General features: G+C 30.6%; 2 protein-coding genes and 1 pseudogene across 2 annotated transcripts in view; all 3 read right to left on the reverse strand.

Annotated features, from left to right (window-relative positions):
• LOC149881406 (uncharacterized) overlaps positions 1-22,765 on the reverse strand; it is a 72,347-nt gene that overhangs the window by 23,721 nt on the left and 25,861 nt on the right. Inside the window, exon 5 of the mRNA XM_090067983.1 lies at positions 651-834. Coding sequence (XP_089924109.1) covers positions 651-834 — 184 coding nt within the window. The remainder of the gene's footprint in view (positions 1-650; positions 835-22,765) is intronic.
• On the reverse strand, positions 1,254-2,789 carry LOC149881409 (uncharacterized). Its single transcript, XM_090069617.1, has 4 exons — positions 2,636-2,789; positions 1,923-2,009; positions 1,543-1,830; positions 1,254-1,393 (listed from the first exon to the last, which is right to left on the reverse strand). The coding sequence occupies exons 1-4, from the start codon at positions 2,685-2,687 to the stop codon at positions 1,359-1,361; spliced, it is 462 nt and encodes a 153-aa protein (XP_089925743.1). The 5' UTR covers positions 2,688-2,789; the 3' UTR covers positions 1,254-1,358.
• Positions 20,602-22,395, reverse strand: LOC149881410 (uncharacterized; annotated as a pseudogene).

The raw sequence follows: 22,765 nt of genomic DNA on the forward strand, positions 1-22,765 counted from the left end.
ATTTTGGTAGCATCAGAACTTAAATAGCCTATTGTTATCAGTTGTCCACTTGTCTAACTTGTAATATCTATTCTTATTGAAATAAAATAGTCAAATATACTACAACAGTAATGCTTTAAACTTCTGTCGTCAATACGTTTTGTCACTACACATGCAATGTCCTACTAAGGCTCATATCTATGTTTCATCAGAGCATTCAAATAAAGAACTTTATTGAATACTGGAACTTGTAATTGCCAGAGGGTTTCTTTTCGCACAGTTATAAAAATGGGATTAATAATTCTGGAAAACTTGAAGGATTAGTTGGTTTTTGTCTTATGTGAGCTTATTGCTGAACTATTGATTATTGGCTCCCTTTCTTAGCTCTGTTGTTTACAACTGCCAATCTATTAAATACTTCAAGTGTTTGTTCATATATTTTATCTTCTTTCCAAAGAGAGGGATCTTCGATAATCTCTGTATTTTAATAATGCGTCTGAGATACTAAGCAAGGGAAACAACTTGCGTTGGTTTGCAGAATCGTCCAAGATTTGGTACCGAGAAATGCACCTGACTTAACACTTTGTCACTTAGCCAGATAATCAAGTACAACTTTTTCCATTACGTCAACTGTTAGCCCTTAGAAATTGTGTGACAATCTAGTGGTAAACAGGCTTAGCTCAACCACTGTTAGTGTGAAGCCTGTTATGTAATCCGTTGTAGAATCTGTTGTAGAATCTGTTGTAGATTCTGTTATAAATTCAGTAGTAGTTTCAGTTGCAGATTCTGTTGATGTAAATTCTGTTAGTGTAAAGCCTGTAGTAGAATCTGTTGTAGATTCTGTTGTTGTAGATTCTGTTTTTGTAAAGCTTTTTTCTCATATGTAACATTAACCATTTTTTTCATTTAAAGCGTGATTAAAAAAAGAAAATTGCTGTTATAAGTAATCAAAGTAGAAATTTTTTAAAATTTTATTTGGTTGCTAATGTTTTAGAGAACAGTGTATGTAGAAACTTAAAAATTGATTTTTCCAACCTTAGCACGTAAACTAGATTTTAAAAATATTTTTAATTAACCATACACATAAATACTAAACTAAAAATAAAGCTTAGGATCGAGTGACACGACATAAAACCTGGCGGTCTCTCTGGTTCACAGTGTAATATATTTCCTGAAAAAGTTGCCAAAAAAACCGCGTTTATTTTTAAGATAAACTTGCGACACAGAAAAAGTCACGTGACTGAAATCATTAAATAAGTAAAGAAAACGATTGCTTAGATGCAATAGGTCTTAATCTTTTTATAAAATCGTACAATTTAAAAAATAAACCAATTTAAACTATTCACAGAAAACTTGCGTAACGTTTGAATTTCGTAAAGTTACAAACCGATGAATTCTAACAACTTCTTCAAACCTATAAATAAAGCAAAACTTGAGAATAAATCATCAGTTAACTCCAAAACAATATCGTAAAGAACATTCGTTTATACATAAAAACTCAAATCGTTTTGCTAAACTTTTGCATAAATATTTCGAGCAAACTCTATGCAATTTCAACTTTACCTGCAAAGGTCTCGAAGCTTCTTTCTGAAAAAGCTGATTGTTCTTCTAGCAATTTCTTTGAATTCGTTCCTCGATCGTATAAATCACTTAATTGCAAGTTGATGATCGAGGTGCATTCTGAAAAGCTATCGAGAATCGCATCAAAGCAGTCTGAATATGCTGGTAGTTTAACTTGTGTCTTTAAATCCTTTCTGCAACTGTCAAAAGTGTTGTTTAAGTTAACGATTTTGTCGATAGTGGACGAAACAAACTTAATTGATTCTTTTAACTTGTCGCTGAAGCAAGTTCCTTAACGAAAGATTTATCTAATATTAAAGTTTTCTGTAAGATATTTACCAAAGAGTAAAATGTAATATGAAAATACTGTTTTCTCTTTTTACCGTTAAACTTTGCTTCAATATCATTTTTTGTCAGTTCGGTTGCAGGGATGGTTGAAGCATTGAAGGCGCAACGACAAACGGTGCAACCTAAACAATTTTAGTTAATGTAACCAAGGAGACAATTAGGAAACATAGCATTTAACATACACAAATTAAAATTTAATTGGATAATGATCATTTTCATTAAATGATCATGTCTTAATTTAAGAGACCTTCTTTTTCAAAGCTTCAGCATAATGTGAGTTTTTACAACAGATAAATTACATCAGTAAAGTATATGCGAATTATGATTTTAGACAGGTGGCAAACATTTACACTGTAACGCTAAATACTTTAATTCTTCATCAACGGACACCAACCCATGTTCGAAAATAAAAAAAAGCTAAATAATATCTTTTTCGTAATACTTCGATTGGAGTATTAGCGACATGTACAAACCCTGTTTTTTCGTAATAATTTCGATTGGAGTATTAGCGACATGTACAAACCCTGTTTTCCGATCCAAAAAAAGTTAAATCCGAACTCATAAACAATAAGATAAAAAATGAACTAATCGCGCCGAAATGAGCATTTACAATATTATTAACAATTTTTTATTAGTACATTATTAGTAAAGATGCAGCTGTTGTATGTAAGTATTTGCGCCACATAAAAACTAATTTTTAAAATAAGAGCATTATAAATTGCTAAGAATGAAGAAAAATCAACTTTACCTTGACTCAAAGCAAAAGTCTGAACAAAGAATAGAAAAATCAGTTTGCTCATGATTGCAAATGTTTCTAAAACAAATGCAGCAGTATCTTATATAAATACTGTTCGCCCCTCTGTCTTCCTGCTTAATTATATAAATTAATCTTTAGCTTTTTTCTAATAATCTTCTATCAACGCTGAATCAGCGCTTAATCAGCGTTGACAGAAATCGAAACTCAAAAGTATTTTTGCTTTCATTGTGTTTATAACGCTGACAAATTATTAATGGTATTTTAAAAAAGATAATTAGGATTTAACAGAAATAAAAATCTTGTATGTTGTAAAATATAATGTAACTTGCAGCACGTAACAAAGGTTGCAAAAAAACTTAAACGGCTCATGTAATCTTAATTCTTTTCAACCTTATTACGTAAACCTTACTTTTTTCATCAATTTTATTGTTATCTTTATTTATTGATCCAACAAATTAAAAAAAGAAATTTACGCATGAAAAACATAAAAAATATTTCGTAAAAATCTTAGTGCGATTCACTCGGCAATTAAAAAAAAATCCCTTTGGTTATGCCATAAGTCAAATGACAACACATTTTACATTCTTAGAATCTGTAAACACGTTTGTCGAACGCTTTTTGGCAATACACTTTTACTTGCAGCCTCATTCGGAATTACAACTTAGTTTTATATACTAGATAAATATAGCTTGCTATATCAGTAGTCTCAGCCTATACGATGTTGTAAAAAAGGATTCTGATTTATTTTTTGAAAATAAAAGGCAATATGTTTGATTTTCAAATAGCAGCTGTGTTAAAGATAGAATTTGAAATTAAGTTCTTAAAATTGTTAGGTGTCAGTCAGATCAATCATTAATTATAACCTTTCCACATCTTTATGCAAACTTAAAAAGAATTAATAAGGAGAGAAAAAATGGACAAACAGAATTGAATCTTGATTAGCAACCAAATTTAAAAAATTCGTTCCCCACAATTAATAGTCTTACAGTCTAACCTCTATTCATCAGTGTGTTATTCAGATACGATCTTCATTATCTTCTTTTTTTAGAACATGAAAAGTATATTGTGCGTTTTTTTAATCGTAATCAATGGTTAATTGATTCTTTTTCTTATTTTTGCATTATGTTAAAAATCAAAAGATGAACATCAGAAACCGCACCGTTTGAGAGCTGAATCAGCGTTGACAGAAAATAAAGCTTGATTTCTCAGCCTGATTAATCAAATCGGATCAAGGGGTGACATTTGATAAATAAGTGGGATAATGCACATGTGTAAGGAGGTTGTTTAAGATAGCAACGCACTTATTTCAACAAACAGCTATTATGGGGATAATAATATTATGGTTGCTTGTTCAGGATTTTTCTTTCAATTATTGCAAAATAATATCTCATTGGTTCACACTGAGAATAATCTAACAATAAAAACATGGTATGCAAAATCATTTGATATCAATCCTGTTAAAAATATTTGGCCATGGAAAATCAGAAAAGTTCGCCAGAACATGTTACAAAGCTAAAAGAGGCCCACTTTAGAAACTAATATTTATATTGCGATTATATTTAATTACTACATTTGAATACATTTTTAGTTACTACGTTTAAATACATTTTTAATTATTACATTTACCTTTTTTTTTTGCCTTTTTTTTTTTTCTTTTAGGGAGGGGGTTTGGTTTTATAAAATAAATAAATGTGTGTGTGAGTTTGTGTGGAGAGTGTGTTTTTTTAAATATTAGTATAATCAAATAAATTAAAAGAAGAATTTTGAAATTTTAATTCATACAAATGAAAATTAATAAGAACTATCATTTTTTCATGAAAATATCTACACTTTCAGGTAAATTGTATGAAACAAAAGTAAATTTTGTATATTGGGTTATTGTGAAATTGGAGATTAAATGCTGTTCATATACCAAAAAAGGAGTTTGTAAAAAAGGAGTTACTTTCTGTTGGCAGTTGTTAGACTGGGATATTTTTAGACCATCTGCTCCCCTTGCCCTCCCTACCCAGTTTCGAACTATTTTGGAAAATTTAAAATTGATATTAAAGGCGTCTTTTTCACATGGCTCCCCTTCGCAGTTTTCTGAGATTTCTTGAGAAACCATTGGCTTGATATTACCACCCCATTAACATTCAAATAAATAAACTAATTGATTATGTAATCATGTATTAGAATAGTTTTTTTCAGACAAGCATTACAACGTTTTGATACTAAAAAAATGATATAAACCAAAGTTAAGTATAAAACCATTTTGGAAAGTTCTCTTCGGAGCGGTCACAGTTTACTAATGAAAATTGAGGAAAAACAAGAGCATTGAGCTAAAGGAACTTTTTAAGTAACAAAACTCCTCGATTATCAAATCTTATTTTTATTAAAGATTTATTATTTAGAACTTAAAATTAATTTTAGGGGCGTCTGTTGTCAATATTTCAATTTTTCTTAATTTTCTTAATGTTAGCACACCATTAGCGTAACCAATTTCAAATCTTATTTTGTATTTTATATACTTTGCACAAAAACCCAATAATGAAATAAAGGCAAAGAAAATGTACTTTTTTTATTGAAACCGAAGTTTTTCTCTTAACAATTCTTAATGGGATAATTTTATCGGTAATGAACTTAGTATGTATCTTTTTATATGGTATTGTACCATAATACTTATTATATGGTATTGTAATATTATATATCTGTTCGGTAAACTAACAACTGGGATTCATTCTGTTCCTAATATGAAAAAAGGTCTTAGTGAAGAATTTTGCATCCATTATATTTAATCATTTTTAATTTAGACAGACATTCTGGTAGCATCAGAACATGAATAAGCTATTGTAATCAAATAGCCATTTGTCTAACTTGTAATATCTGTTCTGATTGAAATAAAATAGCCAAATAAACTATAGCAATAATGCTTTAAACTTCTGACGTCAAAATATTTTGTCACTACACATGCTATGTCGAAGTAAAACTCATATCTTTGTTTCATCAGAGCATTCAAATAAAGAACTTTCACTCATTGAACTTTGGAACTTGTAATTGCTAGAGGGTTTCTTTTAGCGCAGTTAGGAAAATGGAATTAATAATTTTGGAAAACTTGAAAGAAAAACTTAAGTTGGCTTTTGTCTTATGTGAGCTTATTGCTGAACTATTGATTAGTGGTTTCCTCTCTCAGCCCATTAAGTACTTCAAGTGTTCGTTCACATTTTTTAACTTCTTTCCAACGAGAAGGATCTTAGATTATGTCTGTATTTTAATAATGCGTCTGGGATTCTAAGCAAGGGACACAACTTGCGTCGCTTTGCAGAATCGTCCAAGATTTGGTACCGAGAAATGCACCTGACTTTACACTCTGTCACTAAGCCAGATGATCAGGTAACTACTTTTTCCATTACGGCAGCTATTAGTCCTTAGGTATTATGTAGCAATTTGGTGGTCAACAAGCCTAGCCCAACCACTTCGTTCTATAAGTAGAACGGCTGCTACTATCCAAGCTTGTTGCTAGCAGCAGCCTTTAGTTTTCAAGGAGCTTGCTTTAATGACAAGTTAAGAGAGTCAATTTATTATTTAACAAAGTATCAAAGTTGCTAAAATGTTTGTAACACTACAAAAGCAAATTAATTTCACATTTTCTATAAATTTCGTACATTTTAAATTCTATTATTATCCCGGGAGCGTCTGAACGAGTTCCTGATTAGAGGGGTATAAAAAGGAAACTTACGAGGGACAGAATAAGTGAGAGTTTTTTTTTTAACACGTTTGTTTGTTGCTGTTCACATTTCTTTTGTCTTCAAACATCAAAGGAGAATAAAAGAAAAACTAACATTTACTTAAAACAAAACATTTGAAAGCTTTTTTGATGCGGCATTAAAACTGAACGTCAAAAATATTTAAAGAATGGGTTCAAAGGTATCAAAACTTGATGATTTAAGTTTAGATAGTGAAAAAAAATGCAAATTCCTGTAAGAAACTATGATATTTTAAATGCAGAGCGGAGAAAGTTTATGAGCAAATCAGACTTTAATTTTAAATCAGGTAAATAAAGTAGATTAGAATAAAAATCCAGGTGAAATTTAAATGCGCTTTTAAATGGTTTACAAATTCTCCGGTCACAACAATAAGACCTCCCTTACAAGTTCATTACCTCGTTCACACGCTCGTTGACAAAACGAAAAACTCGACAAAAAAAGAAAAACTCCATGAAGACATGAATGCAAACTTCAGACTTAGGATGACTCTATTAATGCTATGACGACTCTATTAAAGATTTAATAATTTGAATTTTTTTTCAGAACTATTTTGTTTATTTGAATCATGCTTGAATTTTTAATACATTGGATAAATTACTATTTTTTTTTTCATTACCAAGAAAAGCTTTTATTCATCGATTTTACTTAAAACAAGAAAAAATTATAGTGCTAAATAAACAAGATTCTTGATGTTTAGTAAAAAAAAATTTGACTTATAGCTTAAACCGCAGTCTTTTACAATTTTTGGTAGTACTTAAATAAGACTTCTGGTTTTAATTTGTCCGAATGCTAAGTATGGAAAATTTAAGTTGAAGCATTTTAAAAAATAGTATATTAAGGATTGTTTTATGTGAATACAACGTGAAAATTTTGAAATCTAGAAGTTTGACCCTTAAATTTTAAAAACAACTTATTTCAGCATTTGATAGCATTCTTTATCTGCATACTAAATGTACAGTACTATACCATACCTTATCCATGTACAGTACTGCACCATACTGTATTTAAATAGAAAATTCACAAGTTAAATGTATAACGAATTTCGGCATTTTTGGTATTTTTTTCTAGTGCTACAGATGAAGTGCAGTTTCTGAAAGCGTAAAAGATCGATTTTTTAGGGGTAATTTGTTAGGGGTGTTTTTTGAGCGTAAAAGATCGATTTCTTGAAAAAAAGTACCCTCTTCTTTTCCTTGAACTATAGTCAGTAAAAATTTTTGGCTTGAAAATCTTCGTGTTTTTTTTTTTTCTTTTTTTTAATGAAAAGCCATTTTTTTCTTCAGTTAAGACATTTCGTTAAAGACTTTAACAAAGTTAAAAAGATTTTAATAGAGTTTTATAATGTACTCACTTTTAAAAAAGCTGGACATCTGAGAGAACAAAAATTTTTATTTTTTTATTAAACCGGTTCGAAATCGAGATTTTGATTTTCTGAAAAAAAAAAAGCTTTAGTCTTTTAAGTTTATAAGTCATAAAGAAATTTACTTACAACTTTAGGAAATAGAACTATTCCCCGAGCAGTTAGACAATAACATTGGTTAAAAATGAGGGTGGCAAAGACACGCCACATTACACAACTCCTCATTTTATTCCATTCAAAAGCATTTTATGCTCTTTAACATCGATATTTAGAAGTTTTTTTGATTGGATGGATAAATGAGAAGCTGCATGGGGTGTACGAGTTCTCCTCTAAAGTTTTATAGGTACTATTTATGTATAAGCCAAAATTCTACTTGAGATTGCACGTTTAGCACTAAAAGCCCCAGGTTTTTATAAATACATATAAGCCTTAAAGTGGATTGATCTAACTTTATTGATCTAACTTAATCGCATCTTAAAACTCATCTCTGAATATGTTTTAATCTAGTTTATTATTTTTTTCAGTAAATAACATCAAAATAAGTCATAACTTAACAATTTTTCAACAGTAGAATTCAACTTGGGGCTTCTAGTGTTAATCCGGTCAGTACTTAATGTATTTATCCGACAAAAAAATTTTCATTTGATTATAAAATTCTTTTATCCAATTACAAAGACCGTAAGCTCAACTTTTTAATTAACTTTTTAATTAACTTTACCGACCAATCAATATCTTCAAATTTATCCAATTACAAAGACCGTAAGCTTAACTTTTAACTTGCTCAGTTTTACTTTTGATTATTATAAAATATTGGTTTTAAATTAATATCTAAAAAAAACTGCTTTTTAAAACAAAAAGCAGTTTTTTTTAGATATTATTATAAAACCATTATTTTATAATAATCAAAAGTAAAACTAAGCAAGTTAATTTATTTCCTAAAAGTATACTCAATTTATCAAATATTCACTTCCTGAGAATGTATCAAAACATTACTTTGAGATAGTGAACTGCTTTTCTAGAACTTTTGCTGCTTTCTTTGCACGAAAGAACATATATCTAATAAGTTTATGTTTATGTTTGAAATACAATCTGAAAGGCTAACGAATATTAAGTCAATCCAATCAGAGCTATAAGATGTTAAATATAATATGGAATCATTTGGATTGGCTACTAGTAAAGTCTCTTATAAGAGTTTTCATACAAATGCGCATGTTGTTCATAAAAATATCAGTATTTTCAACTTTTATGAAACATCTATGAAAAGTTAATGGTTTCAGAAAATAATGTTTTCCTAAAACTTGTCGGTTTAGAGCGTTTTTCATCGAAATCTTAAAAAAACGAGTATCTCTTTAAAGGATTTAATTACTCCACCAAATCTCTATATTCATAATTCCAAATAGTTTTTTTGGGAAAACTGCAGAAATAAACGTGAAAATTGAAGATTGTAAAACGAATATTGGAATTATCAAGTTTGTTTAGGGTAGGAATGTGCAAAGTTTAAGCGTCTGCGTCTCGAAATCGTTTTCTCGAAATGAATCGGGAAAAGCGTAATGAGACGAGAAATTTCCCGGAAAAATTAGATTTTATATTTTATGGTTAAAAGAAATTAAAAATTTTAATATTATTTTCAATGAAATCTAAAAAATGAGAGATTTTTATTTAGTAAAAATGGAGAACTTTTAATCTAAATTAAAGTCTATATTTACTTTTAAGATAATCTTTTAATATATACTTTTTGAAGAAATACAAAAGTCAATGAACCCATAAAAACCTTGCCTTCCGCCATTTTTTAACAGTGGTTTATTATATCAAAATAAATGAAAATGGCGGAAAACAAGGTTTTCATGGACTCATTGACATTTGTGATTCTTGAATTTGAGTTTTTTAGTTGTTTCAACATATCAAATATAGTTTCAAGAAACATATTTTTGTCATCTTAAGCTACTTAGAAATTTGTTAAAATGTTGTTATTTAATTTACTAATCAAGAAGTACTAGATACTTGAAATAGAATTACATAACAACTTCAGTATTTCCGTTAATATACAAGTAACATTATTTACTTAAACATTACAGCGAACTTAATGTGATAATTGTCAAAGAAGCTATAACATAAAATGTTAAACAGTGTAAAGTGAAAAATGATATAAAGTACTCAAAAAAGTTTCTGATATATATTAATGATTTTAAAAACAACAGCAACAAAAAGATTAGATCTTATCCCGAATATATGTGAATTAGAGTGGATAAATTACGATTTTGGAATGATTTACTTAACGAAATCAAATAAAACTGAAGAAATTAGCAAAGTGAAAGTAAATTAATGCTACTTCAGATAGATTTATTTCAAAAGTAAAGAAAAAAACTAGAACAATATGGTAGAAATTTTGATTCTTTTATAGAAAAAGAATACCAATGGCTTTAAGAAAATCTTATGACCAATAAAATTAGAAATTTTGGTTCTGAAAAACCTCATAAACAACGGGTGGTCCTTGGAGAGCAAAGGAAAAGAGAAAAAATAAAAGAACTAGGTATTAAACATCATGCTTTATTGTTAGTTTCTGCAAGAATTACACTTTTTAAAAAAAGTCAAATGTTTTATAGATCAAGAAAGTTAAAGACACTTTGGATAAACGTTCCCTTAAATATGAGTGTAAAGCAAGTTCTTGCATTAGAAGTGAATACTGACCTCAGCAATAAACAATATTAAATGATTAGAAACTTAGCCCTTGGACACATATTTATCCCCTTCTTACAAGATATTTTAGTAGAAAAAGTTAAATACCGTCCCAAAAATACTTTTTTCCCCCTGATTTCAGTTGCTGCTATTAATTTTTATAAAGCTTTGTTTATATAGATGGTATAGCAATATCAATAGAAGCAGCTGGAATAAATAATGGTAATTGTGCCAGAAATTCATTATTTAAATTTCACATTAAGGATTAACGTGTATTTCTCGTTATGTCTCGTTATGTCCCGTTAAAAATATGTAAATTCCGGAAAATTGTAAAACTCCTATTTTGTCCGGGACATCTCGTCTCGTCTCGGTCTTGTCCCGAATTTCGAATAAAAATTGAAAATTATTCTCGATTTTTATCGCTAATTGGGACAAGACTTTTAGGATCGTCTTGTCTCGTCTCGAATAAAAAAAAGAACGAGGCGCAGACGCTTAGCAAAGTAATCATTAAATTTTTTTTTTTGCAAAATGTTATGATTTTTGATAATCATATTTTTTTTGTTATTGCTTTTTCTGCACACATTTTTATAATGGCAATTGATGCCAAAGAATGCCAATTTATGCCAAATAATCCCAAAATATATCAATTAATATCAAATAATATCATAAAATACAAAATAATGACAAACAATATCACCTAACGCCATGATGCCTTAAACATACCATCATATTTTTTGCATCAATCCTACCTGAACTAGTACCTGAAACGTGAAGAAGGCTGACGGAGATTTTGCCCTGTACATGAAGGTTGATAAGGACTCACTTGTTGCAGTAATGAAAAAACATTGTTTTTAATATGTCTCCTTTATGATGCTTTTTACGCAAAATGGAAAATGTTTCTTAGCATTTTAAATCAAATAATATTTTCAAACAAATTAATTGAAGTTTAGATGTCAAGCCGCCCAATCGATAGGTCACTGCATTCAAAAAAAATGCATGAAACGTCAAAGAACATTTTATCTCTTAATAGTGTCTAGTACCCCATTTATACTGACAATAAAACATGGTTATATTTATATATGAAAAATTTTTAATTAAAATCTAAAAAGAATATCAAAAGCATTTTCAATTTACAGAAAGCTACCTACGGGTTTAAAATGTAAAGTGGAAGTCGTTTTAAAAAGTCACTTAAAGATGATCTAAAATTATAATCTCATAGATAAGCTGTCAAGTTTTCTCTAATAAAAACTAACTCTTTCCAAGCTCTTTTTTTAAAATGATGATTTAAATAAAAGCTTTAAGAGTTGGGAAACTTTTTTGTAACCGAACGAAAAAAATATTTTTAATCGTTTTTTAAAATCTTTTATGGATATTTTATACAAAAACATTCCGAAACGAATGTGAAGAAATGTCAATTTCAAACCAAGTAAAGATAATATATAACCAAATGTGGATAATATATAACCGAATAAGAATCTAAAATAATTATCTAAAATATTTATAAAACCTTCTCTGCTCGGAAGCATTTTTATAAAGGGTTTGATGATATTATGTCGATAAATTGACCATGAATTGACCGATTCCTCTCCGGGAGGTTTAAAATTTAAAGTTATTAATTTGTTTCTAAATTTTATGATAAAAACTTTTAAACTTTTTATTTATAAAAAGCAATAATATTTAACCCACATTTCGTAAATGAAATGGTTCTCTTTCATACAATCCGAGTATAATGCCCTCCATACTGAATCATTACCGTGGGTACCATCACTCTCCGCAAAATAAAATAAAGTTATTAGGAAAAATTGAATATAGAATGGTTTTCAAATAAAATCCTAATTTAAGATGATTGCTACGATGCAAAAAAAAAATCTAAATTAATGCATTATAGCCTACCTGGAACTCATATAATTGAATACAACTGCTCAAAAAACTGCGTAGGCGAAATAAAGTTACAAATTCGAACTCGAACTCAAGCAAACATTATCGGTCTGCAACAGCTACCCATTGTAGTTTTGCTCGGAAGAAATAAATTGGGAAAAGACTAAATTTCTTAAAGCGGAGACAAAAATGTTTGAAAGAAAGGTCCGTGAAGCTAGATAATTGGCCAATACTTTGTACACGCTGTATGCGGTTAGTTTAAAGGTATCATAGTAGTTGCAATTAATGATATAAACAGGTGGATACTTAGATCTTCTCGTCTTCTTTAGAGTTTATATATCTGAAACTACTTTGATTACAGTTTTTTATTTTAAAATATGAATTTTGAAGTTTATTCAAAAATGTTCTCCGGACTCTTCAAATTGGAGAAACTTATTTTCAGTCAACATCATGTCCATGTCCATCATCATCATCATCATCATCATCATCATCATCATCATCATCATCATCATCATCATCATCATCATCATCATCATCATCATCATCTTCATCATCATCATCATCATCATCATCATCATCATCATCATCATCATCATCATCATCATCATCATCATCATCATCATCATCATCATCATCATCATTATCATCATCATCATCATCATCATCATCATCATCATCATCATCATCATCATCATCATCATCATCATCATCATCATCATCATCATCATCATCATCATCATCATCATCATCATCATAGGTTCTTTAAAAAGGCGAAAAATTTTCATATCGATACGTTTTCATATGGTAAAACTAAATCTTCCAAGTAACAACAACATATAAAGAGTAAAACATTCAGGTACGAACGTTTAATAATGTTTCAAAGCAGCTTTGGCGGTGTAAAAACTACTTGTTACAATTTAAATGAGTACAAATATTATAAATTCAATCGCTTTTCTATTGTATTTATAACAACTGGAGTTCCAACATTAGTTAAAGCGACGATATAATAATCTTGACAATTCCATATTTTTCAATATTTTCACATTTTTAAAGTAGCAGCAAACAAGTTCAAACTTTAACATTAAAAAGTTGACGTTGAAATTTGAACTTGTTTGCTGCTAACTTAAAAATGTGAAACTTATTTGCTGCTAACTTAAAATAAAATTTTGGGAATTCAATTTTTCCCACAGGTTTATCTATGTGCAGATGTTCATTTTAAAATAATTCAAACTTATTTAAATAAGGCTGACGCCCCAATATTCACACCCTCTTTGGGGGCATCCATAAAGTACGTACGCAGGTATGGGGGGAGGGGGTTACCAAAAAACGTACAAATGCGTACAAGGGGAGGGGGAGTGTTAAACAGCGAGTACGTACGCGGTTTGACTATCTTTCTGAGGAATTATTTTTAAAACTTGATCTGTATAAAAAGCAATTAACTTTTCGAATGTAAAAAATTTTTTTTTAAATTACGCAACCTGGTTTTTTATCTTTTCAATTAAAACGTTACAACAAGTTAATTTTTTATTATTTTAAATTAATATTTTATTATTAACTTTTTATTAACAATGTACTACTTTAAATTATTATTAAAGTTTAAATGTATTTTTTCTGATTATAAAAAACAATTATTTTTAAAAACAACAATTTTAATGCTAATAGAGACCAACACCTTTCATTGCGAAATGTAACTGCAATTAATTTGAGTCGGATTATTTTTTTACGTTCTTCGCTTTAACGACACTGAATCTTTTGATTAAATCGTTTATTTCCAAATAAACAAAAACTTTTATCTTTCTAATCGAATAATTGAAAACGTTGCAACAAAAAAAAGCTGCTTACTCCCAAAATATCGAACGAATTTGTTGGGAACGAGAAAAAGTATCTTCAACTCCTTGAGTTATGTAATAAAGCATATTCAACACTTGAAAAACAAAAGCAGTATCAGCACGCACAGGAGTTGTGGAAAATAGTAAAATATGATCAGTCTTTGTATGAAAAAAAAGTAAACCAATTAAAAGTGAAAGCAAAAAAGTCCAAAGGATCAATCATGTCATTCTGGGGAAATGCTTTATCACCGCCTAGCAAAAAGAAAAAAAAATCACAGCTTTCATCCTTGATAATCTTACGCGATTCTGGTTTGTCTGCTGTAACGAGGAAACAATTAGACAATGTGAAAGAAAGCATAAGAAGAGAAAAAACAAACTTGGAAAGGTAAATGTTAAGAGATATATCGAATAGAGCTAAGAAGTATAGACAGACGTCTTGGCCATAAAAACCAAACTTTTAAGCAGGCAGTAACTTTCAAAATTTTGTTTTTCAAATTGTCAATAAGAACTTCTAATTGAGGATTTACAAAGTTCGCAGAATCCAGGAAACCTTAAGTATAGAAGGTTTTATAACGGAATCAAAGATTTGTGTAATATTTTGTTTTCAGATTGATTCGTGAATCGGCACGACAAAGAAAACGGAGACAAAAACTTAAAGAGGGCATCGAAACAGTTTGTCAAAACAACCTTGAAGTATCAAGTGCTTTGAAACAGTTTATGCGAAACCATCCTGGACGACCACGGCTCGAAATTGATCAATCAGAACTTTTATCAACAATCATAAAAATTGTGCAAAATTCATCAGCAGCAGATGAGCGTCGAAGAACAGAATGTCTTCGCAGTGTCTCCACTTTGGATGATCTTCAGAAAGAGCTGACGAAAATAGGCTTCAACTTGAGTAGAAGTGGTTTGTACCTTCGTCTTTTACCACGATGTGAAAACACTTCTGAAGGAAAAAAGCATGTCAACACAGTTCCAGTAAAGCTACTACTTCCAGAAAATTCACTGCGAAAAAGAAATGATGATAGAATGTTTGCCAAACCTTTTATTGATAACATGTTTGAAGTTTGCAAATTGTTTGGACCAAAAGCTGTGCTTTTCCAATGATGATAAAGCCAGGGTACCGTTGGGTCTTACTGCTACAAGCCTTCAAGCGCCGTTGTTGATGCATATGGAATACAAGGTCAAACTTATGGATCATGACTTTGTTGTTGGCCCACAGTTAATCCGATCGGTGTATGGCATATGCAAAGTTAACAATAATGGAAATGTATCATACAGTGGAGACACTTTCATACGCATAAGAAGTGGGAAACACGATACATCGAATGCTTTTACACATGCTTTTGATGTTAGGGAGCTTTTTGAAACCAAGATGGTTAGACGTAAACCAATTATGTTAATGGAGACTGACGGAGCTCAAGATGAGGCGCCACGCTTCCCTAAAACGTTAGCAACTGCTGTTGATCTCTTCCGCTTGCTGGATTTAGATGTCTTGCTTCACGGTGTGAATGCAGCTGGGCTTTCAGCCTTCAACCCTATTGAAAGAAGAATGGCACCTCTTTCTCGTGACTTGGCTGGAATAGTTCTTCCCCATGATTATTTTGGTGATCACTATGATTCTTCTGGGAAGATAATCAACCAAGAACTGGAGGTAGAAAATTTCCAAAAAGTGGCTGACGTTTTATCCCAAGTTTGGGAGAAAACCGTCATCGACGGTTACCTTGATAATTGCCGGGCAGTACCAGTTGGAAAAGCATATAAACCGCCGAATCCTGATCCTGTTTGGGTAGAGAAACATTGCCAGCAATCGCGATACTGTCTACAAATTGTGAAATCACAGGACAAGTTATGTTGTTCATCGTTTGAAACAAATTGGCTGAATACCATCCCCCAACGTTTCATTCCATTTCCGGCCATCTACGAGTACTGCGAGAATGGTTACAAAGCGATGGAACCTTCTCGATATTTTAAAAGCGTATCAAACCATTCAAACTTTGCACCTCTGACGCATAGGCATTTGCTACAAGATATACCTACAGCAGGCTTAAAGTACAAAATTATACCATTTGATCTGTATTGTCCTTCATTGGAAAAAAAGCATTTAAACGGAATTTGCGACAAATGCAATAAATACTGGCCGAGCGAGGCAGCAATGAAACGGCACAAAAAAGCACATAAAAAACAAAAAATAAAGATTGATATGGAGAGTGATTTAAGTGAAAGTGAAGAAGTCAGTGAGGAGATTACTAAAGTCCTGCATTACGTTCGTTCAATTACGTCTGATTACGTTAATTACGTTAGACGTAATTAACATAACTGACGAACAAAACGAACTCAGCCTTACGTTTATTTTGTTAAAAAATTAAACGGAATTTTTCATGTTACGTTTCGCACGTAATTAAACGAAATTAACGGAATTGTAAAGAATTTATTAAAATTTAAGATTATTACATAAAATACTGCATTATGGTTGCTCAATTCTATTAATTAAGTAATAATTGAATAATATTTGGATAAGGATCTGTATCATCCCCAGTGCTATAAAAATAATGGTAATGAAATTACATTAATCTCTTCTTTTGACTGTAATGAAATTAAGTATTTATTTTGTTAATTTCATTATAGAATGTAATTAAACATAACTAATATAAATAACAAAACTCAGTTCGTCTTGAAGTATTACAATACCAAGTAAATAAATCTTACAATTCATCATCAATATAATTATTTTGGTATTATTATTTTAGTAATGCAAGCAGATAAAAATTTTATGCCCAAACATATTTTATCCAAAAATGTAACATAATAAGTTCCCAAATATAATCTATTAAAACTAAACAAAATGAACCTTACTTTAAAGAAATATTTTGCATTATTTATTACAAAAGAAGGCACACATTGGAAATTTAACTATTAATTTTTTATTACACAAAAGTACTGAAGGAATACTTTGATTACCAAAAATTAGTAAAACATGAAATATCCTACTTGTGATTCTGACACGTTGTAATGAAACTGAAGGCTTCCTATCATTTTATCAACATTCATTTTGTCAACAATAAACAGAACTATGATTAAGTCAACATAAAAATAAAACTATACTTTCGTTGACATAAAAATAAAACTATTACTTTGTCAACATAAAGATATAAAACTATTATTTAGTTGACATAAATATAACATATCATATAACTTAACACATCATTTCATCAACAAATAAAAAGGTAATTTGTCTACAATCTTTTACTAACCTAATCAGACCAAATTTAACCTAACAATTCACTGAACTCCACTGGCAACTCTTTAGGTTAGGTTAAGTTACTTTAAGTAAAAGAATGTCAACAAAATGAATCTTTTATGTGTTTGTAAACAAAATGATTCTGTTGACAAAACTATTGTCAAAAAAATGATAGGGTGCCAAACTGAACTGTTGAGTTATGTAACAATGTATATAGGTCAACTCTGGCATTAAGGGTCTGTGTGAAATTCCTAAAAAATGAGATGTTAAAATTGACGCAAAATACAGTCTTTACTAGCGTAAGTGACTCATTGTCAGTATTCCTGATAACTATAGGCTACATCAATGCCATATTTTAAGACTTATTTTTTGAATGATTTTGAAAATACTAGAAAAATACCAAAAGTTTAGAAAAAATATACAATGTGAAAAAAATGCTTAAAATTGACATTTTTTAAGGTCACTTTTCTGCAGCCATTCTTAAGCTTTGCTCTTCTTCAGTCTCAAGAACTTTGATCTGTTTCAATTTGTCCAAATTTGCTCTAATGAACACAATCATGTGAACAATTTCTGAATCGAGGTTAGATCTTCTGTCACTGATAATTCTTCCATAGGCTGAAAAAACACGTTCTGAAGTTGCAGATGTAGCAGGGATGTGGTAGATTTTACGCACAAGTTTGCTAAGATGAGGAAAATGTATTTCACTTTTTTTCCACCATTTCAAAGGTTCTTTCTCACAAGCATCTGTCAATGGCATAGCCAAGAATTTTTCAATCTCCTGTGACACATCACTGCATTTTTTGGTTGCGTTGTGGATATCAGAAGAGATCTCAAAAACATGCTGCTGGGCTTCATTCATTTCATCAAAATTTGGTGAAAGTTCTTTTGCTTTATCTGTACTTATATTTGTTTCCTCGGAGAATAATTCAGTTGCATTTTTTACTGTTTGATCAAAAGTCTTCAACTTTTTTAAAATTGCTCCTTTGTAGTAGGGATCCAGAAGATGAGCCAAACAATATAGTTTGTTATCTGTTCCACCAGAAGGAATTTTCTTTTCTAGCTGTTCAAGCAAAGCAGTAGCAAGTTTGCAGGCTTCTGACAAAAATTTTCGACCTTTTAATTTTTTTTCTGTCTTTATCTTTATGTGCCTCTCTCGAATAATGAAAATTTGTACAAGAACTTCATGAACGGTAGGAACTTTCTCTGACTCAAACTTTTTAGATGCTTCAAGGAACATGTTTAACAAAAATTGAACATCAGCCATTAGCTCAAATTCCGGTTCATTCGGAATTTTTTCTGAAAAATCAGCCTCAGAATTCTTAAAATGGAGAAGTGGTGTTTTCAACTGCAGGATTGAATCCAACATGAGACAATTAGAGTTCCATCTAGTGACAACTGGTGGAATTATTTTTCGGTAAGTAACATCAAGCTGCTTACATGCTTTGGAGATTGCCTCATTTGTTTTTGTAGACTGATGAACAAAAGATGACAGATTGGTTGCACATTTCATGAATTCTTTGGTAGTTTTGAGTGAATCGACTGCTTTAGATAATACAAGATTTAACATGTGGTCAATACAAAGTAATGATTCGTTGATTTGATCTGCTTTTGATGATCCTGATTTCATGTTGACAGCACAGTCATGTACCACTACACGCAAGCAGTCTTGTGAAAGTGCAAGTTCAGTGATTGAATCATCGAGCTTTTTACCAATAGCTTGTCCAGTGTGAGGAGATGGAAATGGCTTACAAGCTAAAATGATCCTCTGGAGCTCAAAATTCTCATCAATGAAATGAAGTGAAATGCTGATGTAGGCTTCATTATTTCTAGATGTCCACAAGTCTGTTGTAAAGGATACTCCAGAAGTTGTTGGTAAAATGTTAGCAAGTTGAGATGAAAGATGTTTCTTCACTTCTTCATAGAGTAGTGGGAGTTTCTGTCTTGAAAAGGTTGTTGCTGATTTCAGTTGATGACGTGGAAGATACTTTGAACAAAAGGATTGGAAACCCTTAGACTGAACAAATGTGAATGGAAGATCACATTCTACCAACAGCTTCATTAGGTCCAAGTCAAACTCTAGTTGTCTCTGGTCAAACAAGGAATACTTAGAGCGAAAAAAATTCATGCTTGAGTGGCATGGGACAGGATGAAACTTATTAAGGCTTTTGGCAAGTTTTGGCTTTTTTGGATCAGGTGGAAGAAATCCTTCACTTTGTAAAGAGGTTATAGAATTTTTTGACGTTGAAACTTCTGCGTCTAAATCTTCAGCTTCTTTAGTGGCTTCACATAAATCAGCTTCGTCATTTAGTTCTTCCATTTTGTTGTTTTATCATTTCCGTAAACTTGCTGTGATGCTGAGTTCGTAGATAAGTCCTCATGGCAGCTGTAGAACCATTTTTTCCTCTGCAAATTGCATTTGGACAGTGCTTACATTTCACTCTTGGAATACCGTCACTGTCAGCACTGTATATTTCAAAGGGGTCCCAGAGGACCACATTTCTCTTGTTTTTCGGTCCTTTGTTCATTTTAAAGGAGTGATAAATTCGCAAATTAAAAATTTAAATCACAGCACATTTTTATCTCTGAAGTAAACAAAGTTTAACATTTATATCTGTGAATGTTTGTTTATTGAAAAATTTCTCTTTATATCTGTGAATATTTGTTTATAGAAAAATCACTCAACTTCTCCTCTGTTAGTTTTGTTAGCTACGTCAATTACGTTTAGTTACGTTCGTGGACAAAATTAACAAAACTAAAATTTAATTACGTTTCGATACATTCGTACAATCAACGTAATTTCAATGATTACGTACCGTTACGTTCTATTAGTTACGTTAGAGATAATGCAGGACTTTAGAGATTACTAATGAAAGATTAGAAGCAGAGTTCATGCCTGTTTTCCATAGCATTTTCAATTTATTTAAGTCACTATTTGTGGAAATACAAATAGCTAAGTTGATCTTTTTTGTATTTTATGATTTGAAAACTTTTTTTTTTGGGGTGGGGGGGAGGTCATACTTTTTTAATAAATAACGCGTACCTACGCAGAGGGGGAGGGGGTGTTAAAAGCGTACAAGGGCGTACAAGGGGGGAGGGGGGTCCAAAAGCATTGGTTTTACTGTGCACGTACTTTATGGACGTCCCCTTTTGGAAAACAAAATAACTTCAGTTTTTAGTAAAAAAAAAAAATGTTATTCTGCTACATCTTTTATATTAAATTCGTAAACAAATATCTAATAATGTGCCTCAATTCTTGGGAAATGTTTAAATGGTCTCGCGCAATTTGTTTAGAACCTTGTGGTAAGCTTTTTTTGCACTGACGTTGCAGTAGTTAAGCATTCAAAGTAAAAAATTCTTAGGCTACTAATATTCAACGTTGAAAGTTAATTAGATTTACAAACTCTAAATTGCGTATTAGAAACAGAAAAGCTGTAATAAAAAGATGTTTTTTTCCTTAAAAATTCAAATATTCAGCTTATATTTTTAAAAATTCAAATATTCAGATATATTTTTTTTCCTTAAATCTTCAACAGCAGGTGTACGACATCATTTTTTTTCAAAATATTCGGTAGTTTTTGAATAGAAATGCTTTTAACCATCGTCATCTAAGGTTGAGAGGTTCTCAAATATTATTTTACGCTCAATCTCAGATATGTTGTAAGAGCAATTGAATTAACAATTTCTGTTACTTTTTAGCGTCACAATTGATTTTTTTTGCACTTGTTTTCCTTTAGAACTTTTATAACCTTTACGCAATTAACGTTGTATTTTCTTGTATTTTGTTTCCAAATACTCTTATCAGCTTAACGTTTCCTAGAAACTCCACATGCGGTGACCTACGAAAAGGCGTAATTCCAAGCGAATCTAAAATAATAAATATTAGCTTAAAACAGTACATTACTTTTTTTATATGATTATTTAGGATGGATAAACAATAGACTATTAAACTTAATCAACCGAGCAACAGCCAAATTCTGCTTTTCCAACTTTAAATTCAAATAAATGTTCCACAAACCGTCACGACAGATTATCCAAAATATTGTAATATTTATATCAAGTTGAGAGACTTCCTTCGTTTTGATTTAGGGCAGGTTCCATTTCTTAATCAATGTTTTCAGTTGCCATTTTGAAAACAGCAAAAACAAAATTATTCCGTACAGCTATGTAAATAGTTAATATGATTGGTTGATCGAAACTGGTATAAAATAACATTTTCAAATTAGCTTATTGAGGATCTAGATCACTGTAATATGTTATGCGGCACCTTGTTAAAATTCTCATACATTTTCATAATAGTTAAAAAAGAATAACATAATGCTAAATTATGCAACATTAAAATATTGATTTTTTCAAAAATTGGAGACAAAACTGGATAATTCTCACGTCAATATAAAGCAATAGTGTGTACTTGTAATAGTAGCAAACCGTGCTTTTGTATGAGCACCACTTTAGTCATTAGGATTTTGAGACTCAGATTTGGATTGGAGGCTCGGATTTGGATTGGAGGCTCAGACTTGGATGAGGGGATTAGATTTCTGATAATATGGGATAAGTGAAAGCACTGCTTTTTAAAATTCTGGTGCAACGTAGAATTAGCTCAAGTGAAAGTTAGATTTTGTATTGAAAATTAGAATTTAAAATTAGCTGCAAACTTTAAATGTGACCTAAACTAAAACCAGAATAAATGCTGACTGCCATGTAACGCATGAAAGTTTTTAGCTAACACATATCTATTTAAATTTTACGGCCCACATTTGTAAAATTGCATTAGGTCGAAATTCCTATTATAATCTAACCCATAAATACAAAACTTGACAAACTTTTTTTTCTGTATGACTTTCTACTTACAAAAACAGTCAGATGCCGTCATCATTATATTATTATTTTTTCAAAATAACTGTTTCTGCTTTTAAACTTTTTTACTTAAACTTTTTATGACTTTTTAATCCTAATTGAATAGCCATTAAAAAGTTTATGCTTCAGATTTTCTTTTTAAACCTGGCCAGAAAATTCCATGTTTAAACCAATTTTGGACTTTGCGAAACAAAAAAATATCAGTTAATAAAATTTCAAACTAATAAATTATTTCTTTCATTTACCTACTGATGAACTCTGTTTTCACATAAATACCAATCAAAGATTTTCACTAGATCATGCAACATCTTATTAAGTGTTGCTAGTGCAGCCGTCACCTTAAGAACAGATCGATTCAACTAGTTGGGAAATACTCTGAAAATACCTTTGTATTCATGTAATCTTTGAGTAAAGAGTGAATGTGTGTTTAAGGGTTATAGAGTTTGAGGAGGTATGGATTCGAGTATAAGATAAGAGGGATTATAGTGTCTTCGTGTATGCGTCTTTTCTAAGCGCTGTTTTTAATTTTTCTTCCTTATAATT

Source organism: Hydra viridissima, unplaced genomic scaffold (genome assembly GCF_058129835.1).
Source record: "Hydra viridissima isolate aposymbiotic clone 2 unplaced genomic scaffold, HvirCarnegie_v1 scaffold_12, whole genome shotgun sequence".
In the NCBI taxonomy this organism is placed as follows: domain Eukaryota; kingdom Metazoa; phylum Cnidaria; class Hydrozoa; order Anthoathecata; family Hydridae; genus Hydra; species Hydra viridissima.

Bases quoted from the DNA above. Each gene is read 5' to 3' on its own strand.
- LOC149881409 (XM_090069617.1), bottom strand. From the start codon at position 2,687: ATGAGCAAACTGATTTTTCTATTCTTTGTTCAGACTTTTGCTTTGAGT. The intron at 1,831-1,922 runs GTAAAAAGAGAA...TCTTTCGTTAAG, and splicing joins TATTGAAGCAAAGTTTAACG to GAACTTGCTTCAGCGACAAG. The intron at 1,394-1,542 runs GTAAAGTTGAAA...CTTTATTTATAG, and splicing joins AAGCTTCGAGACCTTTGCAG to GTTTGAAGAAGTTGTTAGAA.